General features: G+C 53.0%; 1 protein-coding gene across 5 annotated transcripts in view; it reads left to right on the top strand.

The window, feature by feature from the left end:
• MAP4 (microtubule associated protein 4) overlaps positions 1 to 22,848 on the top strand; it is a 153,977-nt gene that overhangs the window by 46,112 nt on the left and 85,017 nt on the right. For all 5 annotated transcript variants that reach the window (XM_058045325.1, XM_058045341.1, XM_058045350.1 and 2 more), the window contains 2 exons: positions 6,772 to 7,021; positions 16,535 to 16,600. In XM_058045325.1, coding sequence (XP_057901308.1) covers positions 6,781 to 7,021; positions 16,535 to 16,600 — 307 coding nt within the window. In that variant the 5' untranslated portion in view covers positions 6,772 to 6,780. The remainder of the gene's footprint in view (positions 1 to 6,771; positions 7,022 to 16,534; positions 16,601 to 22,848) is intronic.

Raw genomic sequence — 22,848 nt, 5'->3', positions numbered from 1 at the left:
GCGCTCGCTGTGTCCTCTCCCCTGGGAGATGGATGCAGAAATCTTTCCATGGATTCCAGGGCTCTGAAGGAGGATGACTCTGCAGATCTCTGCTCTCCTGTTTCCTCAGCAGCCACGGCTCAGTGCTCCCAACACTCACAGCTAAGAAAAGCAGCCTGACTTACCCAGGAGAAATGGGAATGATGAGCTGTTCCTGCTCCTCCCAGCCAGGCAGCTCATTTGGGATGGAGTTTGGAGCTAATTTTACAGGAGCAAGAGGGTCTGATGGGGTAATGGATGTGTGGACATCAGGGTCTCCTTTAAACCAGCAAAAGTGAGGGAGTGTTCCTTCCCTGCTCCTGCTGGATGGGAGCAGGTTTCTCTTCCCTCTCTGGCCAGGGGCTGGGTCCAGCCTGTTTGGAGCAGGATGGAGCCATGGAGGGACCTGGCAGGGCTCTGGGGCTGGAATGCTGTGTCACTGTCACTGCAGGGCTGTCTGTGAGGCCTCAGGTTTAGCTTTTATATTTTCAGATTCTGTGCTGCTCTAGTGTGTGGGTCTGAGCTCCACATCAGGGCATGGTGAGCTCTGTGCACAGAGCAGGGAGACAAAACAATTCCTGCTCCAGCTGGGCACCAAGGACAAATGACCCAAATCTCAGCCCCAGAGCACAAACACCGTGGGCTGGAGAGAGAAAAACAAGCAGGGTGGGACTGCCTGGGCTAAAGCTGCAATGGGGCAATGAACTGCAAGGTGCAAATGGAGCAGAACTGATCCCAGGGAGAGACCCCGGGAGCGCTCGTGCATTTTGGGGCCATTTTGGTTCATCTTGGGTGCAGCCCTGGCTGGGCTCTGGTGCTGCCCAAGGTGCATCCATGGAGGAGATCCTGTGAATAAATCCCTGCTTTATTCTTTAGCTCTGTCCAGTCTCTGCTCTAGGGCAGCCTCACAAGGCATCACCAGGTCCCTGGGTGAGCTCCTGTGGGAAAAGCAACCCCAGCATTGCCTGTGCCAGCAGTGCCAGGGAGGGCAGGCAGTGTCCCACACTGGGTGCCATTGTGTTGGGACACTTGACAGCCTGTCAGGTTTGGGTTTTGGGGCAGCATCCCCGTGCCAGCTCTCCTCTTTCTCTGTCTTCAGACAAGAACACAGAATCTGGGTCAGACTGATCATAACTTGAAATTCCAAGCCTGTGCGTGCCTGGAGGCAGGAACACAACAGAGCAGGCAGGGAAGCTGCAAAATGGAGGCACAAAGTTGAGGAAGGCAATTCTGCTCTTCCCTGGATGGGAAGCTCAGGCTGTGGCTCATGCAGGCTTTGGTTTTTTCACCCTTTTCCAGAGGGTGGTGAGTGGGGTGGTGGCCCTGGGAAGGTGTTCCAGGGAGTCACTTGAAGTAGAACCCGGGTGAGGAAGTTGCTGAAGAGAAATTCTCGACAACCTGAGAAGTTGTTGATGCTCCTGATGCCTAATAGTGTCAAAGGCCAGGCTGGACAGGGCTGGCAGCACCCTGGGACAGTGGAAGGTGTCCCTGCCATGGCAGATGTGGCACTGGATGGACTTTAATGTCCTTCCCAACCCAAACCAGTCTGGGACACTTCCAGGGATGGGGCAGCTGGGACTAAAATCCAGTGAAGGGTTGGAACTCTTTGGAACAAGGATGGAGGGTAAGGGGTTAAAATAACCCTGCTGAATGGTTCAGATCAGCTGAGGAGAGCTGGATTTTATTTACCCCAACAAGCAGGTTACTCACTGGGTAAGTACACAGAGATTCTGAGCTGGAGAAGAGCAGATGGAGCAAACCCTGAGTGTAACAGATCAGCTGTGCCTGGAACAGGAGAGATCTAAACAACCCTCCTGTGTAAAAATAATGTGTGAGCTCAGGGAACAGGGTGGATTTGCTTTGGGGTGCTTTGAAGGTTTCCTGGAATGTGTGGCTGCAGGAAACCCCTTCTCCTTGCCCTGTCACTGTGGCAGGGCTGTTCCTGCTCCTTCCCCACCTTTCCCTGGAGCAAACTCCTCCCTTTGCTGGTGTCAGGGAGGGCTGGGCTGTCCTTGGAGGCTGTTCTGGGTACAAACCCTGCAGTCAGGTTGGTGTCACCCATGCTGATTTAACAGCCACGAGGACCTGGGCAGCTGAACCATGATTCAGAATCCCTGAGGCTGGAAAAGCCCTCCCAGCCCCCTGAGGCCCAGCTGTGCCCCATCCCCACCCTGTCCCCAGCCCAGAGCACTCAGTGCCACCTCCAGGTGTTCCTGGGACCCCTCAGGGATGGGCACTGCCAACCTCCCTGGGCAGCTCAGTGCCTGACCCCCTTTCCATGAGGAAATTCAGTGCATTCTTAAACCTCTGCCTTCAGAAATCTCTGCCACTCCTCAGTTTTTCCCCTTCACCCCCAGGTTAATGCCAGAATTCCCCTTCCCTGTGCTCTGTTAGTGTGTGATTCCCAGAGCTGGGGAGGCAGGGGGTGAGATGCAGGATCCTTTCATGCTTCCCAGGCAGCTCTGATATGGATGGAAATGGGGTGGGAGCATCTGTCTCTCTGAGCTGCTCAACACATGGATGTGCTCCAGGATTTGCTCTGTACCCTTGGGCACAATCCCTGCAATATCCTCATTTTCCTTGTGCCTTAGGCAGGGAATTGGGAATTTGGCTGTAAGAGCAGAGAGGGAAAAGGAGGAATTCCCAGGGTTGTGGCTGTCCTTGGAGCCCACCTGGGCTGAGGAGGGATCCCTGCAGTCTGTGCCAGTGCTCCTGCCTGTCTGGGACACCAGTGCTGTATTTGAAATGGTTTTTCTTAGGTACACTGGTTTATTTTTATGCATCCTTCCTGCACTCCCTGTTTAGCTAAATATGGCCTAGGAAATGCCCTGCTGATAAGGCTGCATAGCCTCATTATTGTTCTTCCCCAGAAAGTAGATCACTCCAGTGTCCCAGTTCCTGTGCACACCTGAAGTAGCAGCACAGTGCCACAAGCCCCACAAATCCCATTTATTTTATGGCAGCTCTTCCATGGAGGGCAGCCACTCCACATCCAGGGAACAGGCACAGGACAGGGGAAAACAGCTTCCAGCTGGGCCAGGGGAGTTCAGGGTGGATATTGGGAAATTCCTTCCCCAAAAAGTCTGTCCAGCCCTGGCGCAGCTGCCCAGGGCAGTGCTGGAGTCCCCATTGCTGGAGGGATTTAAAATCCCTGTGGATGTGGCACCTGGGGACATGGTCAGGGGTGGCCTTGGCAGTGCTGGGGGATGGCTGGGCTGGATGGACTCAGGGGACTTTTCCAGCCACTCTGTGCTCATGATGCAGCTTGCTGGGAAATGTAAATATTGTTTTAACTTCTGATGCTAAATGACATTTTCAGAAGATGGTGATTAAATGTTCATCACTGCACATTGAGGCTCAGTGACCTAAAGCCATCAGTTCACTTGTGAGTTGAAAACAAAGGAGGATGTGCCTGCAAAATTGTCTCTGTCTGAGCCCCATTTGTTCCTTGAAGGAGGCTGCTCAGTGCAGGAATGAAACTTCTGGAAGTGCCTTCCCTGGCTGGTGCTCCCTACAGGGTGATGCAGCCAGTTGTGTGCACATCTGGGTGATGGTTTGTCTTAAAATAGCCAGAAACTCTGAAAGAAACCTTTTTATAAGCCTTTTTCATTTAAATAGAAAATGTTTTTTTTTTTTTTTTTTTACTGACCCTAATTCATTCAAGTGTAACCCTGCACGGGGGGTGAAGAGCTCCAAACTTTTCACCTCTGGATTTCCAAGCTGTGACTCAGGGCCTTTATCTAAGCCACCAAGAACTGCAGTTGCTCCTGAAGTGTGCTCTGCCTGCAAGCCTGACCTTTCATTGTTCAGAGAATGCAAAAGAAGAGCTTGCACTGAATTATTTTCCATAATAGACTTGCCTGGAAGGACAGAAGCACCACTGTCAGTGGGACCCCATTGTTCCCCAGGAATGTGGGGCTGGAGCCCGTAGGTATGTGCTGGCCCTGCAGTGCTGACACAGAATTTCCTGGAGTTCAAGGAGTAGGAGCCTTTGTGTTTTGGGAACAAGAGGAGCTGTGTTCTGCCACCCCATGGAGGGCAGCAGGCCTGGGCTGCTGCTCAGTGGCCACTGGGGTCACCCTCCTGACCCAGCTCAACAAGTGTCCCTTGTGTCCCTTGTGTCCCTGTGGCTGCAGCTCTGTGGCAGCAGCTCCTGGTGCTCCTAAGGACAGGCTGGAGCTGGGCTGGGGGAGCTGGGAATGCTCACCTGGACAGGGGAGATCCAGGGGCAGGAATGCTCACCTGGACAGGGGAGATCCAGGAGCAGGAATGCTCACCTGGACAGGGGAGATCCAGGGGCAGGAATGCTCACCTGGATAAGGGACATCCAGGGGCAGGAATGCTCACCTGGACAGGGGAAATGCAGGGGCAGGAATGCTCACCTGGGTAAGGGAGATCCAGGGGCAGGAATGCTCACCTGGACAGGGGAGATCCAGGGGCAGGAATGCTCACCTGAGTAAGGGAGATCCAGGGGCAGGAATGCTCACCTGAGTAAGGGAGATCCAGGGGCAGGAATGCTCACCTGGACAGGGGAGATCCAGGGGCAGGAATGCTCACCTGGACAGGGGAGATCCAGGGGCAGGAGTGCTCATCTGGACAGGGGAGATCCAGGGGCAGGAATGCTCACCTGGACAAGGGAGATCCAGGGGCAGGAATGCTCACCTGGACAGGGGAGATCCAGGGGCAGGAATGCTCACCTGGGCAGGGGAGATCCAGGGGCAGGAATGCTCACCTAGGTAAGGGAGATCCAGGGGCAGGAATGCTCACCTAGGTAAGGGAGATCCAGGGGCAGGAATGCTCACCTGGACAAGGGAGATCCAGGGGCAGGAATGCTCACCTGGACAGGGGAGATCCAGGGGCAGGAATGCTCACCTGGACAGGGGAGATCCAGGGGCAGGAATGCTCACCTGGACAGGGGAAATGCAGGGGCAGGAATGCTCACCTGGGTAAGGGAGATCCAGGAGCAGGAATGCTCATATGGACAAGGGAGATCCAGGAGCAGGAATGCTCACCTGGACAGGGGAGATCCAGGGGCAGCTCAGAGCCCCTCCAGGATCTCCAGGAGAGCTGGAGAGGGACTGGGGACAAAGCCTTTCTGTGCATTGCAGCCTTTCTGTTCCAAGGATGGCCTCAAAAAGCTGCAAAGTGAAAAAGTGAAGAATTGGTGATGGGAGTGTGTTGTGCCAACCTGAAGGCTGCAGATGAGTCAGTTCAGGTGCATTTTTTCAGCTTGGTGCCAGGAATAAATTGAACACAGGGATGCAAATCAGAGAGGGATAACTGGTGATTATTTCCCCTCTGTTTCCAGCTCATAGCTGTGGATATAATGCCTACGTGTGCATTTTGCTGTATTTTTTTCATGTCAACATTATGAAAACGTCACTTTCCCTCCCAAATCCCAGGGTGGAGGGGGTTTGCTGGGATTAGCAAGGTTTGCTGAGGACAGGGATGTGCTGCAGGACCCTCTGGGAGGGATCAGGAGCAGCACTGAAGTATATACATCAGAGATTATGTAAAATCCTAATCTCCATAGGGGAGCTGGGTGGAGTCAAGCCCAGCACTAAATTCCCTTGCGTCATTTGTGCTGCTCAGGGGTGTCATTAACTCCAGATATGGGGTGACATTAACTCTGGAACTGGGGTGACATTAACTCTGGATCTGGGGTGACATTAACTCCAGATATGGGGTGACATTAACTCCGAATCTGGGGTGACATTAACTCCAGATCTGGGGTGACATTAACTCTGGATCTGGGGTGGCATTAACTCCAGATATGGGGTGACATTAACTCCAGATCTGGGGTGACATTAACTCTGGATCTGGGGTGGCATTAACTCCAGAACTGGGGTGGCATTAACTCCAGATATGGGGTTGTTGTGGTGTGCTGTCCATTTTTTTCCTATATGGGGTGACATTAACTCTGGATCTGGGGTGACATTAACTCCAGATCTGGGGTGACATTAACTCCAGATTTGGGGTGGCATTAACTCCAGAACTGGGGTGACATTAGCTCCAGATTTGGGGTGACATTAGCTCCAGATCTGGGGTGACATTAACTCCAGATATGGGGTGACATTAACTCCAGATTTGGGGTGGCATTAACTCCAGAACTGGGGTGGCATTAGCTCCAGATTTGGGGTGACATTAACTCCAGATATGGGGTGACATTAACTCTGGAACTGGGGTGACATTAGCTCCAGATTTGGGGTGGCATTAACTCCAGAACTGGGGTTGCATTAACTCCAGATCTGGGGCAGGCCAATGTCACACCATGGCCACCCTGGCCAGGTGCTGGGTGGTGCTTTTTACCTTTTTATTCAAGGTTCTGATAAAAGACCCCATGAAATGTCACATCCATGAGCTAAACCTGCTTTAGATGATCCCAGTTTATTTCTTATCCATTGAGGGGGGGGGTTTAGGAACATCTGGGAATTCCTGAGCACTGCACAAAGGTTTGGTGTAAAGGCACAGGGGACATGGGGGGTTTAGGAACATCTGGGGGTTACTGAGCACTGCACAAAGGGTTGGTGTAAAGGCACAGGGGACATGGCGGGTTTAGGAACATCTGGGAATTCCTGAGCACTGCACAAAGGTTTGGTGTAAAGGCACAGGGGACATGGGAGGTTTAGGAACATCTGGGAGTCACTGAGCCCTGCACAAAGGCTTGGTGCGCAGGCACAGGGGGTGTGCAGTGCCCAGACATGTCTGATGGAGCTCTCTCTCTCTCTCTCCCTCTCTCCCTGGCTGTTGCAGTGCTCAGGCATGGCTGACCTGGACCACTCCCTGAGCCTGGCCGACGCTCTGACGGAGCCGCCCCCGGACGTGGAGGAGGAGGTGAAGAGAGATTTCATCGCCACGCTGGAGGCTGAGAAGTTTGATGACGTGGTGGGGGAGACTGTGGACAAGACAGACTACGTGCCCCTGCTGGATGATGAGGAGCAGGCCAGGCCTGGCTCCCAGGAGCCCAAAAGCAAAGGCCACGTGGACGGCATTGCCGTGGAACGTAAGTGCCCCAAGTGTCCCCAAAGCTACAGCTGGGACATCTGTGCTCGCTGTGACACTGCTGGGACAGGAGCTGCTCTGCTGCTGGCCTCAGTCTGACAGGCTTATGGCAAAAGGCAAGGCTGAGGTCAAGCCCTGTTTGCTGCTTTTTGCCCTGTGAAACAGCCTCTCCCTGCTGGCCACCCCATTGAGGGAGAGGCTCTGCTTTACACTCGTGTTTGGGGTTGGTGCTTTCGGGGCTCTCAGAGGAAGCACTGACCAAATTCCACAAGCAGTGTCCCAAAACAGCAGAGCTGTGCAAGGTGACCCCACTCTGGGGCATGGCAGAGCCAAGCAGGAAAGGTGGATGATGAACTGGAAGATGGGAATGTTCATCATCTCCCAGATGTTTGCCAGCTGAATCCCATGGTTCTGGCCCAAGGTTTATTTACTTGGATTTCTTTGGCTGTGCTGGTTGTGTGCATGGCACCAAAACGTGCTGCTGCCTCTGCTGCTGCTGCTGCTGAGCACTTTCCAGCCCAGCTGGTATTTAGAGTCATGGAATCATTAAGGTTGGAAAAGATCTTGGAGATCATCAAACCCAGCACTGCCAAGGCCACCCCTGACCATGTCCCCAAGTGCCACATCCACAGGGATTTCAATCCCTCCAGCAATGGGGCCTCCACCACTGCCCTGGGCAGCTGGGCCAGGGCTGGACAGACTTTCCAGGAGGAGCATTCCCAATATCCCACCTGAACCTGCCCTTTAGGCCGTTCCCTCTCCTCCTGTCCCTGTTCCTTGGGCACAGCCTGACCCTTCCCTGGCTGTGCCCTCCTGGCAGGAGCTGTGCAGAGCCACGAGGGCCCCCTGAGCCTCCTTTGCTCCAGGTGAGCCCTGCCCAGCTCCCTCAGGGATTCTCCAGCCCCTGCCCAGCTCCGTTCCCTGCCCTGGTCACATTCCAGCCCCTCAGGGTCTGTCCTGGACCTGGGGACCCCAGAACTACCCCAGGAGTTTGAGGTGGAACATCACCAATTCATTTGTGTTGAGAGCTTTAGCAAAAACTCCGCAGGAAAAAAAGATTTTTAAACAGATGCTTCCCTGTGTGAAAGGGAAAAGAGTGAGATTTGGGAAAAGAGTGAGATTTGGGATCATGCAATGGGTTTCTTTCCCAGTGAACAATTTAAATTATTTCTCCTTTGCTTGTGTGCTGTTCCCTCCCTGCCCAAGTGGGAATTGTCACTGACCAGCAGTGCCTTGATGATTTTATTTGTTTTGTGGTCTTGATCTGTGCTCAAGAAGAGGAAAACCTTTGGTAACTTGATGACTTCTTCAGAAGAATTTTTCTTTTTTTGCTTTAACGCTGCTGCTCATCAGTGCTGAGGAAGGTGGGATGTGATTCCTCAGAATGAACAGAACCTCCAGGACCACAGCGTGGGGAGTTCTGCTCTGTTCAAGGCATTTATTTGCTTTGATTAGAAGTGCACTGGGTGCCTTGTAATACAGAAAATGTAACCTTGAATTTTCCATGCTGACACAGTTATTAAATGGCACCAAAGGAGCAGGAGGGATGGGCAAGGGGATTATTATAAAACTTGGAATTTGGGCAGTTCAGATGTGTATTATTTATTTAATTTCTATTTTAGCACTGCAGAAACAGAGAAACATGAGGACTTGTTAACACCTTATGATTTGAGGGTATTTTAAAGCAATCCTTTGTTGTAGAAGCTGCAGATCCTGAACCATCTCAGCACAGGATTTCTCAGTGCTGAAATCATGACACAATATTGGTGTAAGATACAAGGCCCTTAAGTGTGTCCTGCCAGCTGTGTGTCCCTGGACATTGCTATTGATACCTTGGGGTTTAGCTTTCTAGTTTTTAGGGCATCACTGTCCCAACTCATTATTCCACATAATACTGGCAGGGGCTGCCCAGGGAGGTTGGCAGTGCCCATCCCTGGAGGTGTCCCAGGAACCCTGGAGGTGGCACTGAGTGCTCAGGGCTGGGACCAGGTGGGCACTGGGCACAGCTGGGACTCAGGGGGCTGGGAGGGCTTTGCCAGCCTCAGGGATTCAGGGATTCTGGGCTCTCCTGGCTTTTCCAGCCCCTCTCTCCCCTCTCTGCAGCCCATCCTGAACTGCTTGAGCAGAGCTCGTTTCCTCCTCCATGGCAAGGGGGGGATGCAGTTTGTTACCCTTGCTTTGGAGATTGGTTTTTCCCTTTTTTGGGAGAGCTGGAGAGCAGTCAGGAGCATGATCTAAACCTTTGGCAAGATGCAGACGAGACCCTGGTGAGGAGATGGAGGAGTTGTTGAGTGGAGCTGTTCAGCTTTCCCACCCTGGTCCAGCACGGGAGGACTGAAGCCTAAAGCAGGGTCAGTAACCACAGGCCAGGCTCAGGATTTGGTCCTGGAATGTCTTCCATTTCTCTGATCTGTTTCTCCCTGAAGTGCTGAGGGTACCTGGTGCAGCCCTGGCTGCTGAGAATTTCAGATTTTCTGTGTTGAAAGGCACGGACCCTCAGGAGAAAACTGCATTGACCTGGGGCTGTGGAGAAGCTCCCAAAATGGAATTACAGAACTGGGATTGTGGGTGTGGAGTTGGAATAGAAGTGTGTGATATCCAGGGAAAAACAGATACCTGTTTCTTCCATGAAGTTTATTTAAGATTTGTAACAGTTTAAAAAGGCAGTAAAGCTGAATAAGTTTCATTTACTGAGGCTCCAGAATAAATAAATGAGCTCTGGGTGAGGTTTACAGGGTCCTGAGGGGGTCTTGGTGTCGCAGTTCCGTGTTTGAGTGTGACCCCAAGTTTTTGGGGCATAGCAGAGAGAGTTGCATGTCCCTGGCTCCAGACAGCCTGGCTTTCCTGAGAGAGAGGAGCAGCCTGCAGAGCTCAGGCTCTGCAGCCTCCCCTCGTTCATTTATTTATGTTAAAAGGCACAAATGTGTTCTGACATCACGGTCTGTGCTCCTCAGATTGTCTTTGCCCAGTCAGAAGAGGTTTAATCCTCCGTCCTGTCAGGCTTTAGCTGCTCCAGCTCTGCTCCAGGGTTTTCTTTCACTTTTTTCCCTAAACCCAGGAGCCAGATTGGGAGAGTTTAATGTTGAGCTGGGCCCCAGCCTGGGCTGGGTGAGTACAGAGAGGGGAGAAGAGCAGGGACCTGTGATGAGCACTAAAAATCTGTCCTAGAACAAAGCTTTAATAATGTTAACTCCTGAAGTACCAGGGAGAAATGGGTCAGCTCTTCCTCACACCTGGCTGGACGTGGTAATTTGGCAAATTCTGGGATAATCCCTTTTGACCCTGTGGGCCTTACATAGCAGCAAGGGCTGTGTGCTGCCTGCTTTCCTTGGCAATTCCAAGGCTCTCAGCATCCTCTGGAGCTCCCAGGAGATCCTGGAGGCTGCAGCAGCACTTTCATTCGGGTGCTGATGTGGTGGGATGATGGGATTTCAGATGGGAGCACATTCCAAGGAAAGGAAAACACTGGGAGGGTTTAATGATTTGCAGCAGAGCTCCTGGGCAGTGTTTCAGCTGAGGTGAGGAGCAGGATTGTCTGTGCAGTGATGGTTCCTGGTGGGGAATTGTGTTCCTGGTGGAGAATTGTGTCCCTGATGAGGAATTGTGTCTCTGGTGAGGAATGTGTTCCTGGTGAGGAATTGTGTTCCTGATGAGGAATTGTGTTCCTGGTGAGGAATTGTGTTCCTGGTCAGGAATTGTGTTCCTGGTGGAGAATTGTGTCCCTGATGAGGAATTGTGTCTCTGGTGAGGAATGTGTTCCTAGTGAGGAATTGTGTCCCTGGTGAGGAATTGTGTTCCTGGTGAGGAATTGTGTTCCTGGTGTGGAATTGTGTTCCCGGTCAGGAATTGTGTTCCTGGTCAGGAATTGTGTTCCTGGTGTGGAATTGTGTTTCTGGTGGGGAATTGTGTCTCTGGTGTGGAATTGTGTTCCTGGTGAGGAATTGTGTCCCTGATGAGGAATTGTGTTCCTGGTGGGAATTGTGTCCCTGGTGAGGAATTGTGTTCTTGATGAGGAATTGTGTTCCTGTGAGGAATTGTGTTTCTGGTGTGGAATTGTGTCCCTGGTGTGGAATTGTGTCCCTGGTGTGGAATTGTGTTTCTGGTGAGGAATTGTGTCCCTGATGAGGAATTGTGTTCCTGATGGGGAATTGTGTTCCTGGTGAGGAATTGTGTTCCTGGTGGGGAATTGTGTCCCTGGTGAGGAATTGTGTTCCTGGTGAGGAATTGTGTCCCTGGTGAGGAATTGTGTCCCTGGTGAGGAATTGTGTCCCTGATGAGGAATTGTGTTCCTGATGAGGAATTGTGTTCCTGGTGAGGAATTGTGTTCCTGGTGAGGAATTGTGTTCCTGGTGGGGAATTGTGTCCCTGGTCAGGAATTGTGTTTCTGATGAGGAATTGTGTTTCTGATGAGGAATTGTGTTCCTGATGAGGAATTGTGTTTCTGGTGGGAAATTGTGTTTCTGGTGTGGAATTGTGTTCCTGGTGAGGAATTGTGTTCCTGGTGTGGAATTGTGTTCCTGGTGAGGAATTGTGTTCCTGATGAGGAATTGTGTCCCTGATGAGGAATTGTGTTTCTGGTGAGGAATTGTGTCCCTGGTGTGGAATTGTGTTCCTGGTGAGGAATTGTGTTCCTGGTGTGGAATTGTGTTCCTGGTGAGGAATTGTGTTCCTGATGAGGAATTGTGTCCCTGATGAGGAATTGTGTTTCTGGTGAGGAATTGTGTTCCTGGTGGGGAATTGTGTTCCTGGTCAGGAATTGTGTTCCTGGTCAGGAATTGTGTCCCTGATGAGGAATTGTGTTCCTGATGAGGAATTGTGTTCCTGGTGGGGAATTGTGTCCCTGGTGTGGAATTGTGTCCCTGGTCAGGAATTGTGTTTCTGGTGTGGAATTGTGTCCCTGGTCAGGAATTGTGTCCCTGGTCAGGAATTGTGTCCCTGATGAGGAATTGTGTCCCTGGTCAGGAATTGTGTCCCTGGTCAGGAATTGTGTTCCTGGTGAGGAATTGTGTCCCTGATGAGGAATTGTGTCCCTGGTGGGGAACTGTGCCCATACCAAAGGGCAGCTCTGTGCTCTGTGCTGGGACATGCCCTCCTGCTCAGTCCCTGTGTTCTGCATCCTTGCACTGCTCACAGACCCCTTGGTGAGCTTTAACCTTGAGTACAGGATTTTTTGGAGGGGATTTTCCTGGTCTGGGCTGGGCTGGGGTTGATTTTCTCCCTGGCTGGGGCAGTGCTGTGTTTGGAGGTGGCTGTGGGAGTGGTGCTGATGACACCTGGGTGGTTTGGGTGTTCCTGAGGAGTTTTTGCTTTGCCAGGCTCAGGCAGGGAGGTGCCAGGAGGGTGAGGGGCATGGCCAGGGGAGCTGATCCCACCTGGCCAAGGGATGTCCCACAGCACTGGGATATCACATCCTGCCCAGTGGGAACTGTGAGAGGTGGCCAGGAGCTGCCAGGCACTGCTGGGACAGGCTGGGCATTGCTCAGGGCTGCTGACCCAGGGCATTGGGCACCCCTGGTCCCTCTTGGCTTTTATCCTCAGAATCAGGAATTGCTGAGGTTGGAAAAGCCCTCAGAGACCACGGAGTCCAACCATGCCCAGCACTGCCAGGGCCACCCTGACCTGTCCCCAAGTGCCACATCCACAGGGATTTAAATCCCTGCAGGGATGGGGACTCCCCCCTGCCCTGGGCAGCTGTGCCACATCTGGAGAGCCCCTTCCAGGAAATAATGGTTCCCAATTTCCACCCTGAGCCTGGGGCCGTTCCCTCTGCTCCTGTCCCTGTTCCCTGGGATAAGATCCCAAACCCCCCTGGCTGTGCCCTCCTGGCAGGAGCTGTGCAGAGCCACAAGGGCCCCCTGATCCCCCTTTTCTCCAGGCTGAGCAATCCCCCTCTCTTTTCACTATTATAACTCTATTATTTTATTCCATGTATTAACCTGTCCTTGAGCCCGGGGTTCATTGCCCTGCACTCCCCTCCCCGGGGGCTGGGGGGGCTCCCTGGGCCCCATTGCCGTGGCATTGAGCCCTGCAGGACCCAAACCCTGCCTGCCGGGAGGGATGGGCTCGGTTTGAGTGCACCAGTCCCAGCGGTGGCGCTGGGACAGCGGTGTCACCACGAGGTGGCTCTGCTGGCCCTGCTGCCCTCTGTCCCGCGGCTGCAGGGACAAACCCGGGCACACCTCGGCTCCTCCGGCTGTTCCCTCCCTTCCCACACCAGGAATGAGGGCTTTCCTTGCAGCACGATTTGCTTTAGCCAGAGGGATTCAGGCACTTGGTCAGGTATGAAAGGGGAGATGATGGAGAGTGCTCCCCACAGCCCAGAGTTCCACAGGGATCAAAGGGAGATCAGCACTGATGATATTTGCATTTTTGGCTCAGATGAGACATTAAACCTTTTCCCTCTCACAGTCTGTCCAGCCCCATCCCTGCCCCACAGTTATATCAGAGAATCCCAGTTACATCACAAACCCAGACTGGTTTGGGCTGGAAAGGACCTGAAATCCCACCCAGTGCCACCCCTGCCATGGCAGGGACACCTTCCCTGATCCCAAGGTTCTCCAAGCCCTGTCCAGCCTGGCCTGGGCACTGCCAGGGACCCAGGGGCAGCCACAGCTGCTCTGCTCTGCTGGGTTTACATCACAAAAGTGATGCCTACCACATCTGGGCACATCTGTGCCAACCCTCCCCACCCTCACAGGAGCAATTCCCAATTCCCAATCTCCCACCCATCCCTGCCCTCGGGCACTGGGAGCCATTCCCTGTGTCCTGTCCCTCCATCCTTGTCCCCAGTCCCTCTCCAGCTCTCCTGGAGCCCTCCAGGCCCTGCCAGGGGCTCTGAGCTCTCCCTGGAGCTTCTCCTCTCCAGATGAACATTCCCAGCTCTCCAGCCTGGCTCCAGCTCCCTGTGCTGGTGGCTCTGGGGCAGCTCTGCAGGTGATTTTGAGGCAGAACATTTAAAGGAATGGATGGAAGGAGATGACACTCGTTGTTCAGAGTCACCAGCTGGGTCACTCTCTGTCCCTCAGTGTTTTCACTCACATTTTCCTCTCAGTGTCAGCATTTTACAGCTGTGATAAAACCTGCAGGAGCACTCCTGCCCCCCAGAGCCCCCCAGAGCCCCCTGTGCCCTCAGGGGAGCCTGGGGCAGGCTGCAGGTGCTGCAGGGACGTGCTGGCCATGGTGCTGTCCCCTGGGATTAGGGGCTGCTGCTGGCACTGCCCATTTGCTCCAGATTATCTCTTTAGCCAGCGCTGCCTGAAATTTGTTTATATAAAAACAATCCTTTGATCCACGAGCCAGATGCAAATACTATCTTGTGATTCTGATGAGGATTAGGTAGTTACAACATCTTGACATGGTTTTGGGTTTATGCAATTTAGGATATGAGGGGAGGAGCCCCGGCCCTGGGCAGGTTGCTGGGTGCTTTCACACTGGGGCTTCAGCAAACCAAACTCAGATTGATTTCTCCAAAGGCACTGACCTTCAAAGACTGAAAAATAACAGCCACTCCTGCTGGCTGCATTGGTGGGATTTGACCTGGTTTTACTGGAAGCTTGTCTTCCCAAAAAGCTAAAACTGTACAGGGAACCATTTTACCTGCTCTGTGTCCTTCCCAAGGAGAGCTGTGGCACTTCTGGTCCTTCTGCTCCTCTGGGAACCCACTTTGGAGGGGTTAATGCATTCATAATCATGGTGGCATCAGAGTCACTGAGGCTGGAAAAGCCTCCCAGCCCATGGAGTGCCAGCTGTGCCCAGTGCCCACCTTGTCCCCAGCCCTGGGCACTCAGTGCCACCTCCAGGTGTTCCTGGGACACCCCCAGGGATGGGCACTCAAACCTGAGCACTCTTTCCATGGGGAAATTCAATTCCTCCAGACTCTGGAGCATCCCAGCAGCTCAGTTGCCTGTGCAGGGTGCAAGGAGCAGCTCTGAGGAAGGAAAGCAGGATGTGATCATGGAGGGAATTTGGGGCTGTCTGTGCAGGGCCAGGGGCTGGACTGGGATGGTCCCTGGGGGTTCCTTCCCTCTCAGGAGGTTCCATGATTCTGCAGGGCTCATGAAATGTGTGGCTCCTGCAGGAATTCCATGGAATTCCTCAGGGATCCACTGCAGCATCCTCCCGTGCTTTGGGCAGCTGTGACTCTGTGTTTCAACCACACTGACCCTGATTTCAGGGGATCCAGGCACTGCCAGGACCTCCCCAGTTCCTGTTTCAGGCGCAGGGCACAGCAGCCCTTGCTCAGCTGGGCTGTGGAACTGATCAGGAGCAGCTCCAGGGATGGATCCCTGTGCTGTCCCCAGCCCCTCCAGGAGCATGCAGCTGTGTGGTTTGCTATGAACTGCCAAGGTCAGGGGGATTTTTGCAGAGCACCAGGATGAGCATGGATGGAGCTGGAAATGCTTTTCCTTTGCTTTGCTGAGGGCTGGATTCAGCCCTGCTGTGTCTGAGGGACCCTGGTATAAAACTGGGGCTCAGGAGGGGCCAGCAGCAGCTCCAGGTGACTGAGCGTGTGTCTCTTTATTATTTGTACAATGAGCATTTCCTCACTGTCAGCGGAGCTGAGGGCCCAGGGAGGAGCTGGTGCTGCTTGTTCTGCTTCCCTAAAACTGCTCAGGGTCATAAAGTCACAGAATCCTGACTGGTCTGGGGTGGAGGAGCCTTAAACCCATCCAGTGCCAGCCCTGCCATGGCAGGGACCCCTCCCACTGTCCCAGGGTCACCTCCCACTGTCCAGGTGCTCCCAGCCCCATCCAGCCTGGCCTTGGGCACTGCCAGGGATCCAGGGGCAGCCACAGCTGCTCTGGGCACCTGTGCCAGAGCCTGCCCACCCTCACTGTATAAAACTTCTGCTTTTATATAATCTAAATTCTGTATAATTATTCTTCTATATAATCTAAATCCTGCAGCTTCCAACTGTTCCCCTTGTCCACTGCTGCCAGGTTTCCCAAGTTCAGGCTGTAAATCCTGGTGCTGGTTCAAATTGTGGCCATCAATCAGTGTCAGAACAAGATGGATTCAGTCTCACAGTGATGAGGATTTTCTGTGCTGGGTTTTGGAATTGGTGATCTTCCACCCTGACCTAAACCTCCCCTGATCCCTGCTTTAGCAATGTTTGGTGTTTCAGCAGGAATTTCCCCATGGAAAGGGGGCTCAGGCCTCCCTCCTTGCCCAGGGAGGTTTGCAGTGCCCATCCCTGGAGGTGTCCCAGGAATTCCTGGGGGTGGCACTCAGAGCTGGGGACAGGGAGGGGATCAGGCTGGATTTGGTGATCCCAGAGGGCTTTTCCAGCCTCAGGGATCCTGGGGCTCTGTGGGGGTGCTCAGGGCTGGAATTGATAATTTCTTGTGTTGGTTTTTGGAATCCCCACCAGATGACAAGTGGGGATCCATCAAAGCTTGGGCTCCATCTTGGAGCTCTTTTCCACCCTCAGTGATTCTGCAGTGTCTCAGAGCTGTTGTCAAGGTCTGACTGGGATGAATCCCTGCAGTTTAACCCCTGTGTTGATCCCTTGCAGATTCCTCAGCCTCGGGGCCCACGGTGGTGGAGAACGGCGACCACGGGCTGCAGGACCATCACACAGGTACCAACCCTCTGTCTGCACTCCTCTCTCCTCCCAGGGCTGGCCTTGCCTTCAGAGAGCTGCCAAGGAGCGGGCAGCCAAACAGAGCTTCAGTTTCTTTGGGTTTAAGGGGTTTCTTGGGTAAAACCTGGATCTGGAGATGTTCTCTGTCCAGGGGCAGTGCTGGGAGGGCAGCTGATAGAAATGGCTTTGGAGAGTCCATAACACCACAGCTGACCTGTCCCCTGTCCTGTGACTTCCCTGTGACCCTCTGTGGTGTTTTCCCACATCCCCACCCTTTGGAGCAGTTTTTATTCCCTGCCCTGACCCAGCTGTGTCCTCCCCCCATGGCTGTGTCCCCACACCTGCTCCAGCAGTGGCACAGGTGACACTGAGCCTTTGGGGCATCTTCCATGGCATCAGGGCAGTTCTGACTGCCAGAAGCTTGTGATGGAACTGGATGAGTATTTCAGACTTGTGCAGAACCTGGAAAAGAATTTTTCAAAGCCTTTCCAGTCAGGCTGAGGTGCTGAGCTTGGTCCTGTTTCAGTCCCAGTCAGTTGTGGGCTCTGCTTCCCTTCCCCCTGAGCCTCTGTGCCTGGGAACTGGTGAATTAAAACACCTCTTTGCTATAATTCCCTTTAGGATTTTAGAGTTTGGTTCAGTGTGAGTGAGTTTCATGCCCTTAGTGAGGATGGGAATAAAAAAATTGATCTTTGTGCTTCATTTGCCATTGGAAATCTGGTCAAAAGGAAGTTGTACATCTTCTGTAATTCAGTATAAACTGAAATTTAGAACGCTTCTGAACCTTCCTAAGGATATTTCCTCCCTCTTCATTAATACTTCTAAGTAAAGGAGATAGAAATGCAATCAGATTTATGGTCTGAATAATTAAAGGCATCAGGATTTTTGTATTGAGCTTCTGGCTTGTGTTTAAGAAATCCTTTGTTATTTGCCTCACTCTTGCTTTGTGGAGGTTTAACTCTTCACACTAACTGTTAACAACTTTGATCAAAGATACTTTTATGTGTCTGGAGCTTTTTAATTTATTAATATGTTCCCTCTTTGTGGGGTAGAGTTGATTTTTTTCCTTCTCTTGTTCAAGTGTGTCTAAAAGTGACATCAAAGAGGCAGAGCAGGGTGTCAGGATGGGGAGCTGTGGCCATCAAGTTAATTAGGTTTGCCAGAGGAACAGGAGATGTGCATGACACAATTCCTTCATGGCCTCTTTCCCTGCCCCCTTCCCTGTGGAATGCTTTCCATGTTCAGGTTCTGCATGGGAGAGAAGGGAGAAATGCTGAATTTCCACAGGGTGTGCAGGGTTCAGAGCTGCTGCTCTTGGCATGGCACACTGCAGAGGTGCTGCTGCCCCAGGCTGGATCCCTGGCTCTGAACCACCTCTGCTTCTGGGTTTGTTCTCAGCAGGACCCACTCCCTGTGTCTGAAAGCTGAAATGGTTCCTAGGGATGAGAGCAGAGAAATGGAGCAGCCAGGAGGGGATGGAGGCAGGTGATGCTCAGGCAAAGCAGCTGCTGCAAAAACCAGTGCTGAAAGCTGCAGGTTAAAAACCAGTGTTCAAAACTACAGGGTTAAAAACCAGTGTTCAATGCTACAGGTTAAAAACCAGTGCTCAAAACTGCAGGGTTCAAAACCAGTGTTCAAAACTACAGGTTCAAAACCAGTGTTCAATGCTATAGGTTAAAAACCAGTGCTCAAAACTGCAGGGTTCAAAACCAGTGCTCAAAACTGCAGGGTTCAAAACCAGTGCTCAAAACTACAGGGTTAAAAACCAGTGTTCAAAACTACAGGTTCAAAACCAGTGTTCAATGCTACAGGTTAAAAACCGGTGTTCAATGCTACAGGTTAAAAACCAGTGCTCAAAACTACAGGGTTAAAAAGCTATGGGTTAAAACCCAGTGTTCAAAACTACAGGTTCAAAACCAGTGCTCAAACTACAGAGTTGAAAACCAGTGCTCAAAACTACAGGTTCAAAACTAGTTTTCAAAAGTACAGGTTCAAAACCAGTGTTCAAAACTACAGGTTAAAAACCAGTGTTAAAAGCTGCAGGGTTAAAAACCAGTGCTCACACTACAGGTTCAAAGGCTACAGGTTCCAAACCAGTGTTCAGAGCTCTGGTTTTGGGTTTAAGCTGGTGCTGGAGCACTCCAAGGAGCAGGGTGGTGCAGCTGTTGGCACATCCCAACGTGGCTCTCTCTGGGCTGCAGCTCAGCAGGCACTGCTGGATGTCCCTTCACTCATCACATCAAACAAGGTGATGACTGACCTCGTGTTATTGCAGCAGCATCCCGTGCAGCCCTTGGGCTGTGTCTGCAGAGCTGGCATCAGCCAGGCTGAGCTGCTGGCACTCCTTGGCACTGCCACACAGCCTCAGTGCAGCCCTGGCAGGGACCCAAACCCTGCAGCTCGGGGCCAGAGCCTCACTGAGGGTTGGATCCTTTTCTCCTGGCAGGGCAGAGCTCAGAGGCTGCTCAGGCTGTGCTTAGGCCAGGCTTTAGGCCAGGCTTTAGGCCAGGCTTTAGGCAGGGAGAGCCTGGCAGCTCTGCCCAGGGCTGGGCAGGGCTGAGCCTGACGTGGCCGGGGCTGCCTGGCCCTGGGGTTTGGGTTTGGGCTCTGCAGAGCTGCACTCTGGGCACATCCCCTGCAGCCCTGCTCTTCCTTAAAAGGAGAAATGGAGAGGCTGGAGCAGCACTGCCAGGGATGCAGGGCTGGGAGCAGGAGCTCAGTGGGGCTCTGGGGTCCTGCTGGGGGAGCAGCTCTCTGCCCACCCACCTCCACAGGCCAGGGTCAGGGAGGGCTTCGCCAAACCAACAGCACGTTCAGAACCAAAAATTCAATTTGCAACTCTTGATTGCAGGATATTTGCCTAGAGTTCAAAGGAAATATGTATTTAAAACTAAAACCCAACCAAATTTCTGGAAATAAATCCATCAGGGATGGTCAGGGATGGTTGATGTGGATGTGCCTCCTGCCCAAGATGCTGTCCATGCCCGTGCTGGCAGCTGAGAGGATCCCTGGGGAAGTGTCCCTGCTGGATCTGGTGCTTCCCCTGGCTGGGCTGTGCCTCCAGCCAGCCTGATGGCACTTCTGTCCCCAGCAGTGTCACAGAAACACTGTGAGCAGTGCCAGCTGTGCTCCTGGGCTGCTGCTGGCCTGGGCCTGGGTGGTGACAGGGAACAGCCCTGCAGGTGACAGGGGGACAGCCCTGCAGGTGACAGGGGGACAGCCCTGCAGGTGACAGGGACAGCCCTGCAGGTGACAGGGGGACAGCCCTGAACGTGACAGGGACTGCAGGTGACAGGGACACAGCCCTGCAGGTGACAGGGGGACAGCCCTGAAGGTGACAGGGGCTGTAGGTGACAGGGTGACAGCCCTGCAGGTGACAGGTGACAGCCGCAGCCCCCGTGGCAGAGCTGTGTGTCCCCTGGCAGGTGTCGTGCTGCCCTGTGAGGTGCTGGGTGTGGTGCAGAGCTGCTCCGTGCTGATGTTTACTAATCACTTGCGCTTTCTCGCCCCTTTCCCCATCCCCTTTCCCTCTCCTACTTCTTCTCCTCTCTTCTATTTTCTCCTCCTAGAAGCCTAGACTGTCTCCTAACTCTGGGGCTGCCACTGACACGAGGCCAGTGTCCTTTTCTACCTGCCATTACACTCCTAAACTCTGCAGCATTTTACAGAGCTCTTGCTTTACCTCCTTGGACTTGGCTGTAGAAGAAGCAAAGGGTGGCTCCGTCCTGCTCCTCCTCCCTGTGCTCTGCAGTGCTTGTTGAAACCTTCCTCTGTCTGTGTAAGCACAAAGGTGCACCCTGCTTTGGAACTGCACTGTGCCTCTGGTTTGAAATCACCACCACAGCTCCAGTTTTTGGTTTGATCACCTTTAAATTTAATTTCTCTCCGTTTTCATGGTGCTGGATAAGAGAAGGTTTGAGATTTCCAGTTGTGCTTCCATAGTGGATGGGTCCACCATGACTGCAGCTCCCTTCCCTTGTCCCCACACTCCCCACAGCCTTTTAGAGTACCTGCCTTGCTCCTTGCTGCTTTGGGACCCTCTCACACGAGGTTCTGGTCTGTAATAATGTTGTTTTCTTGGGTGAGTTCACATAATTTCAGCGCTTTGTAGAACTGAGAAGCAGATCAGGGAAAACCAGGTGTCCTGAGGTGCAGGTGGATCATGAGGGGTGCATTTTGGGGTCCCAGCCCTGCCATAGCTGGGAGTATGAAGGAAAGCAGCCAACCCCAAATTCCTGCCTCAGGGAGTGGCTTTGGTGTCACACTCCTTCCCAAAACCCCCAGAAATAAGGAAGGAAATTGCCTTTTTTAACTTCACACCCTTGGCTTCCTGTCGGGAATGAGTCCTTGGATGGAATTTACCTGCCATGAGAAATAATCTGTCCCTGCTAAACTGAGGGGAACAAAAGCACTGAGTTGTGATACTGTGCTGAAATATTCCTGACAATTTCCAGCAGCACCAGCAGGAACAGGCCTGGTTTAACCTAAGCCAGAGCTCCAGGAGCCTGTCCAGTGGCATTCCCACTGCCCCACGGAGCTGCAAAGCTTTCCAAAGACAAAGTGCTCATTTTTCCATCAATAGATGAAACAAAGCATGAAAGGAGGAGACAATTAGAGAGGGAAATCAGAGTTTGACCTGAGGCAGGCCCAGCCTGGCTTTGGGAGGTGAGGGGCTGTTCTGGGTGAGGAGAATCCTGTGCTGTAGCTCAGGGTGCTTGGCCTGCCACACCTGATGGAAGGATTTAGCTGAACCCAAATGCAGCTGGGGCTGAACTGCCCAAAGCAAGAGCTGAGAGCTTCACTGGGCTAAAATGGCATTTCCCTGTTGTGAGGGGAGTGCCTGGCACCCCCTGGTACCCCCATCCTGCTGCAGCAGGGTTTGGGTGCAATGGGCAGTGCCAGGGCAGTGCCAGGGCCGTGCCAGGGCCCGCAGAGCAGCTCTGGGCAGCTCCCCCAGGCCAGGCAGCCTGGCTCTGCTGTTTGTCCCCAGTGGGACTCACATGGCCCGGCTGGGTGGCAGTGCCAGCGCTGAGTCACAGCCTGGCCCTGCGCTGAGGCAGGAGCTGGCATGTGCTGCCCACTTGGGTGCCAGGTCACCCCTGTGTGCCCCCCCGAGGAGCTGCCAGCCCTGTGGTGCCAGAGACCCCGGGGTTTGTGCTCCTGGTGCTCATTGCTGTTCCTGGGGACACTGCAGGTCCTGCAGCCCCGCTCTGGGCTCTCCCTCCCACCCATGGATTTCACAGCATCAGATCAGCTCCAACCTGTGAGTCCCTCCTGGTGTGCTTTCCTTTGGCTTTTTGGTGTCTGTGGCCATAAAAGGAGATTCTTGCCTTCTTGGCTTTCTTTTCAAAGACCTTTTCATAGTTTTTTTTTTTTTTTTTTTTAAATGTGATTTTCAAGCAAGGCAGCATCACTTTAACTTGGCTCCTCAATTGTTCTTTCTCACCTTTTGCCTTAAGTGGGCTTAACTCTTGTGCCCTAGAAGTAGACAATAAATAATATAAGACTGGTGTCTGAGGGGTGCATTTTGGGGTCCCAGCCCTGCCATAACTGGGAGTATGAAGGAAAGCAGCCAGCCCCAAATTCCTGCCTTAGGGAGTGGCTTTGGTGTCACACTCCTTCCAAAAGATGTAGAAGTAAGGAAGGAAATTTCAGATGGAAATATGGAATATGGAAATATGAAATATGGAGGGTTTCAGGTACCTGAATATGACACTTTTCCCACTCCCACAGATATTTTACTTTATTGAAAGGCAACAGTGCTTTAAAGCCTTGGCTGGAGGGACTTGTAGCCAGGGTGAGGTGGGCAGAGGAGTTTGGGAGCAGCTGCCCATCCTGGCACCCCCGTGGGTGGGATGGGGCTGGGCAGGGCAGGGGCAGCTCCTCCAGCCAGGGTTTGGCTGTGCCTGCTGCAAACATGGATCACCCATCCCATGCCACCCCACGTTTGTGCCCTGTTCATTGGTAGTGCCATGGGGTCACTGTGGGCAGGGGGGCTGCACAGGGGTGCTGTGCTGAGGGGCTGGGTGATGTTCCTGCAGCATTACCCCAATGGGTGTGCTGGGGTGGGATCCCAGGGGATGTAGGGAATGGGGCTCTGTGCAGAGTGGGGAATGGGGGCTCTGTGCAGTTTCTGTCCCTGCTGGAAGCACCCCAGTGTCCCAGTGGGGGCTGCCTGGGGGTGTCCTGTGCAGCCCCAGGAGTGTTCTCTGCTCACAGCTGTGGCTGTGCTGTGCTCTAACCCC

Source organism: Melospiza georgiana, chromosome 1 (genome assembly GCF_028018845.1).
Source record: "Melospiza georgiana isolate bMelGeo1 chromosome 1, bMelGeo1.pri, whole genome shotgun sequence".
Lineage (NCBI taxonomy): Eukaryota > Metazoa > Chordata > Aves > Passeriformes > Passerellidae > Melospiza > Melospiza georgiana.
Note: the sequence above shows the minus strand (reverse complement) of the source record. Positions and strands in the feature narration are given on the sequence as shown.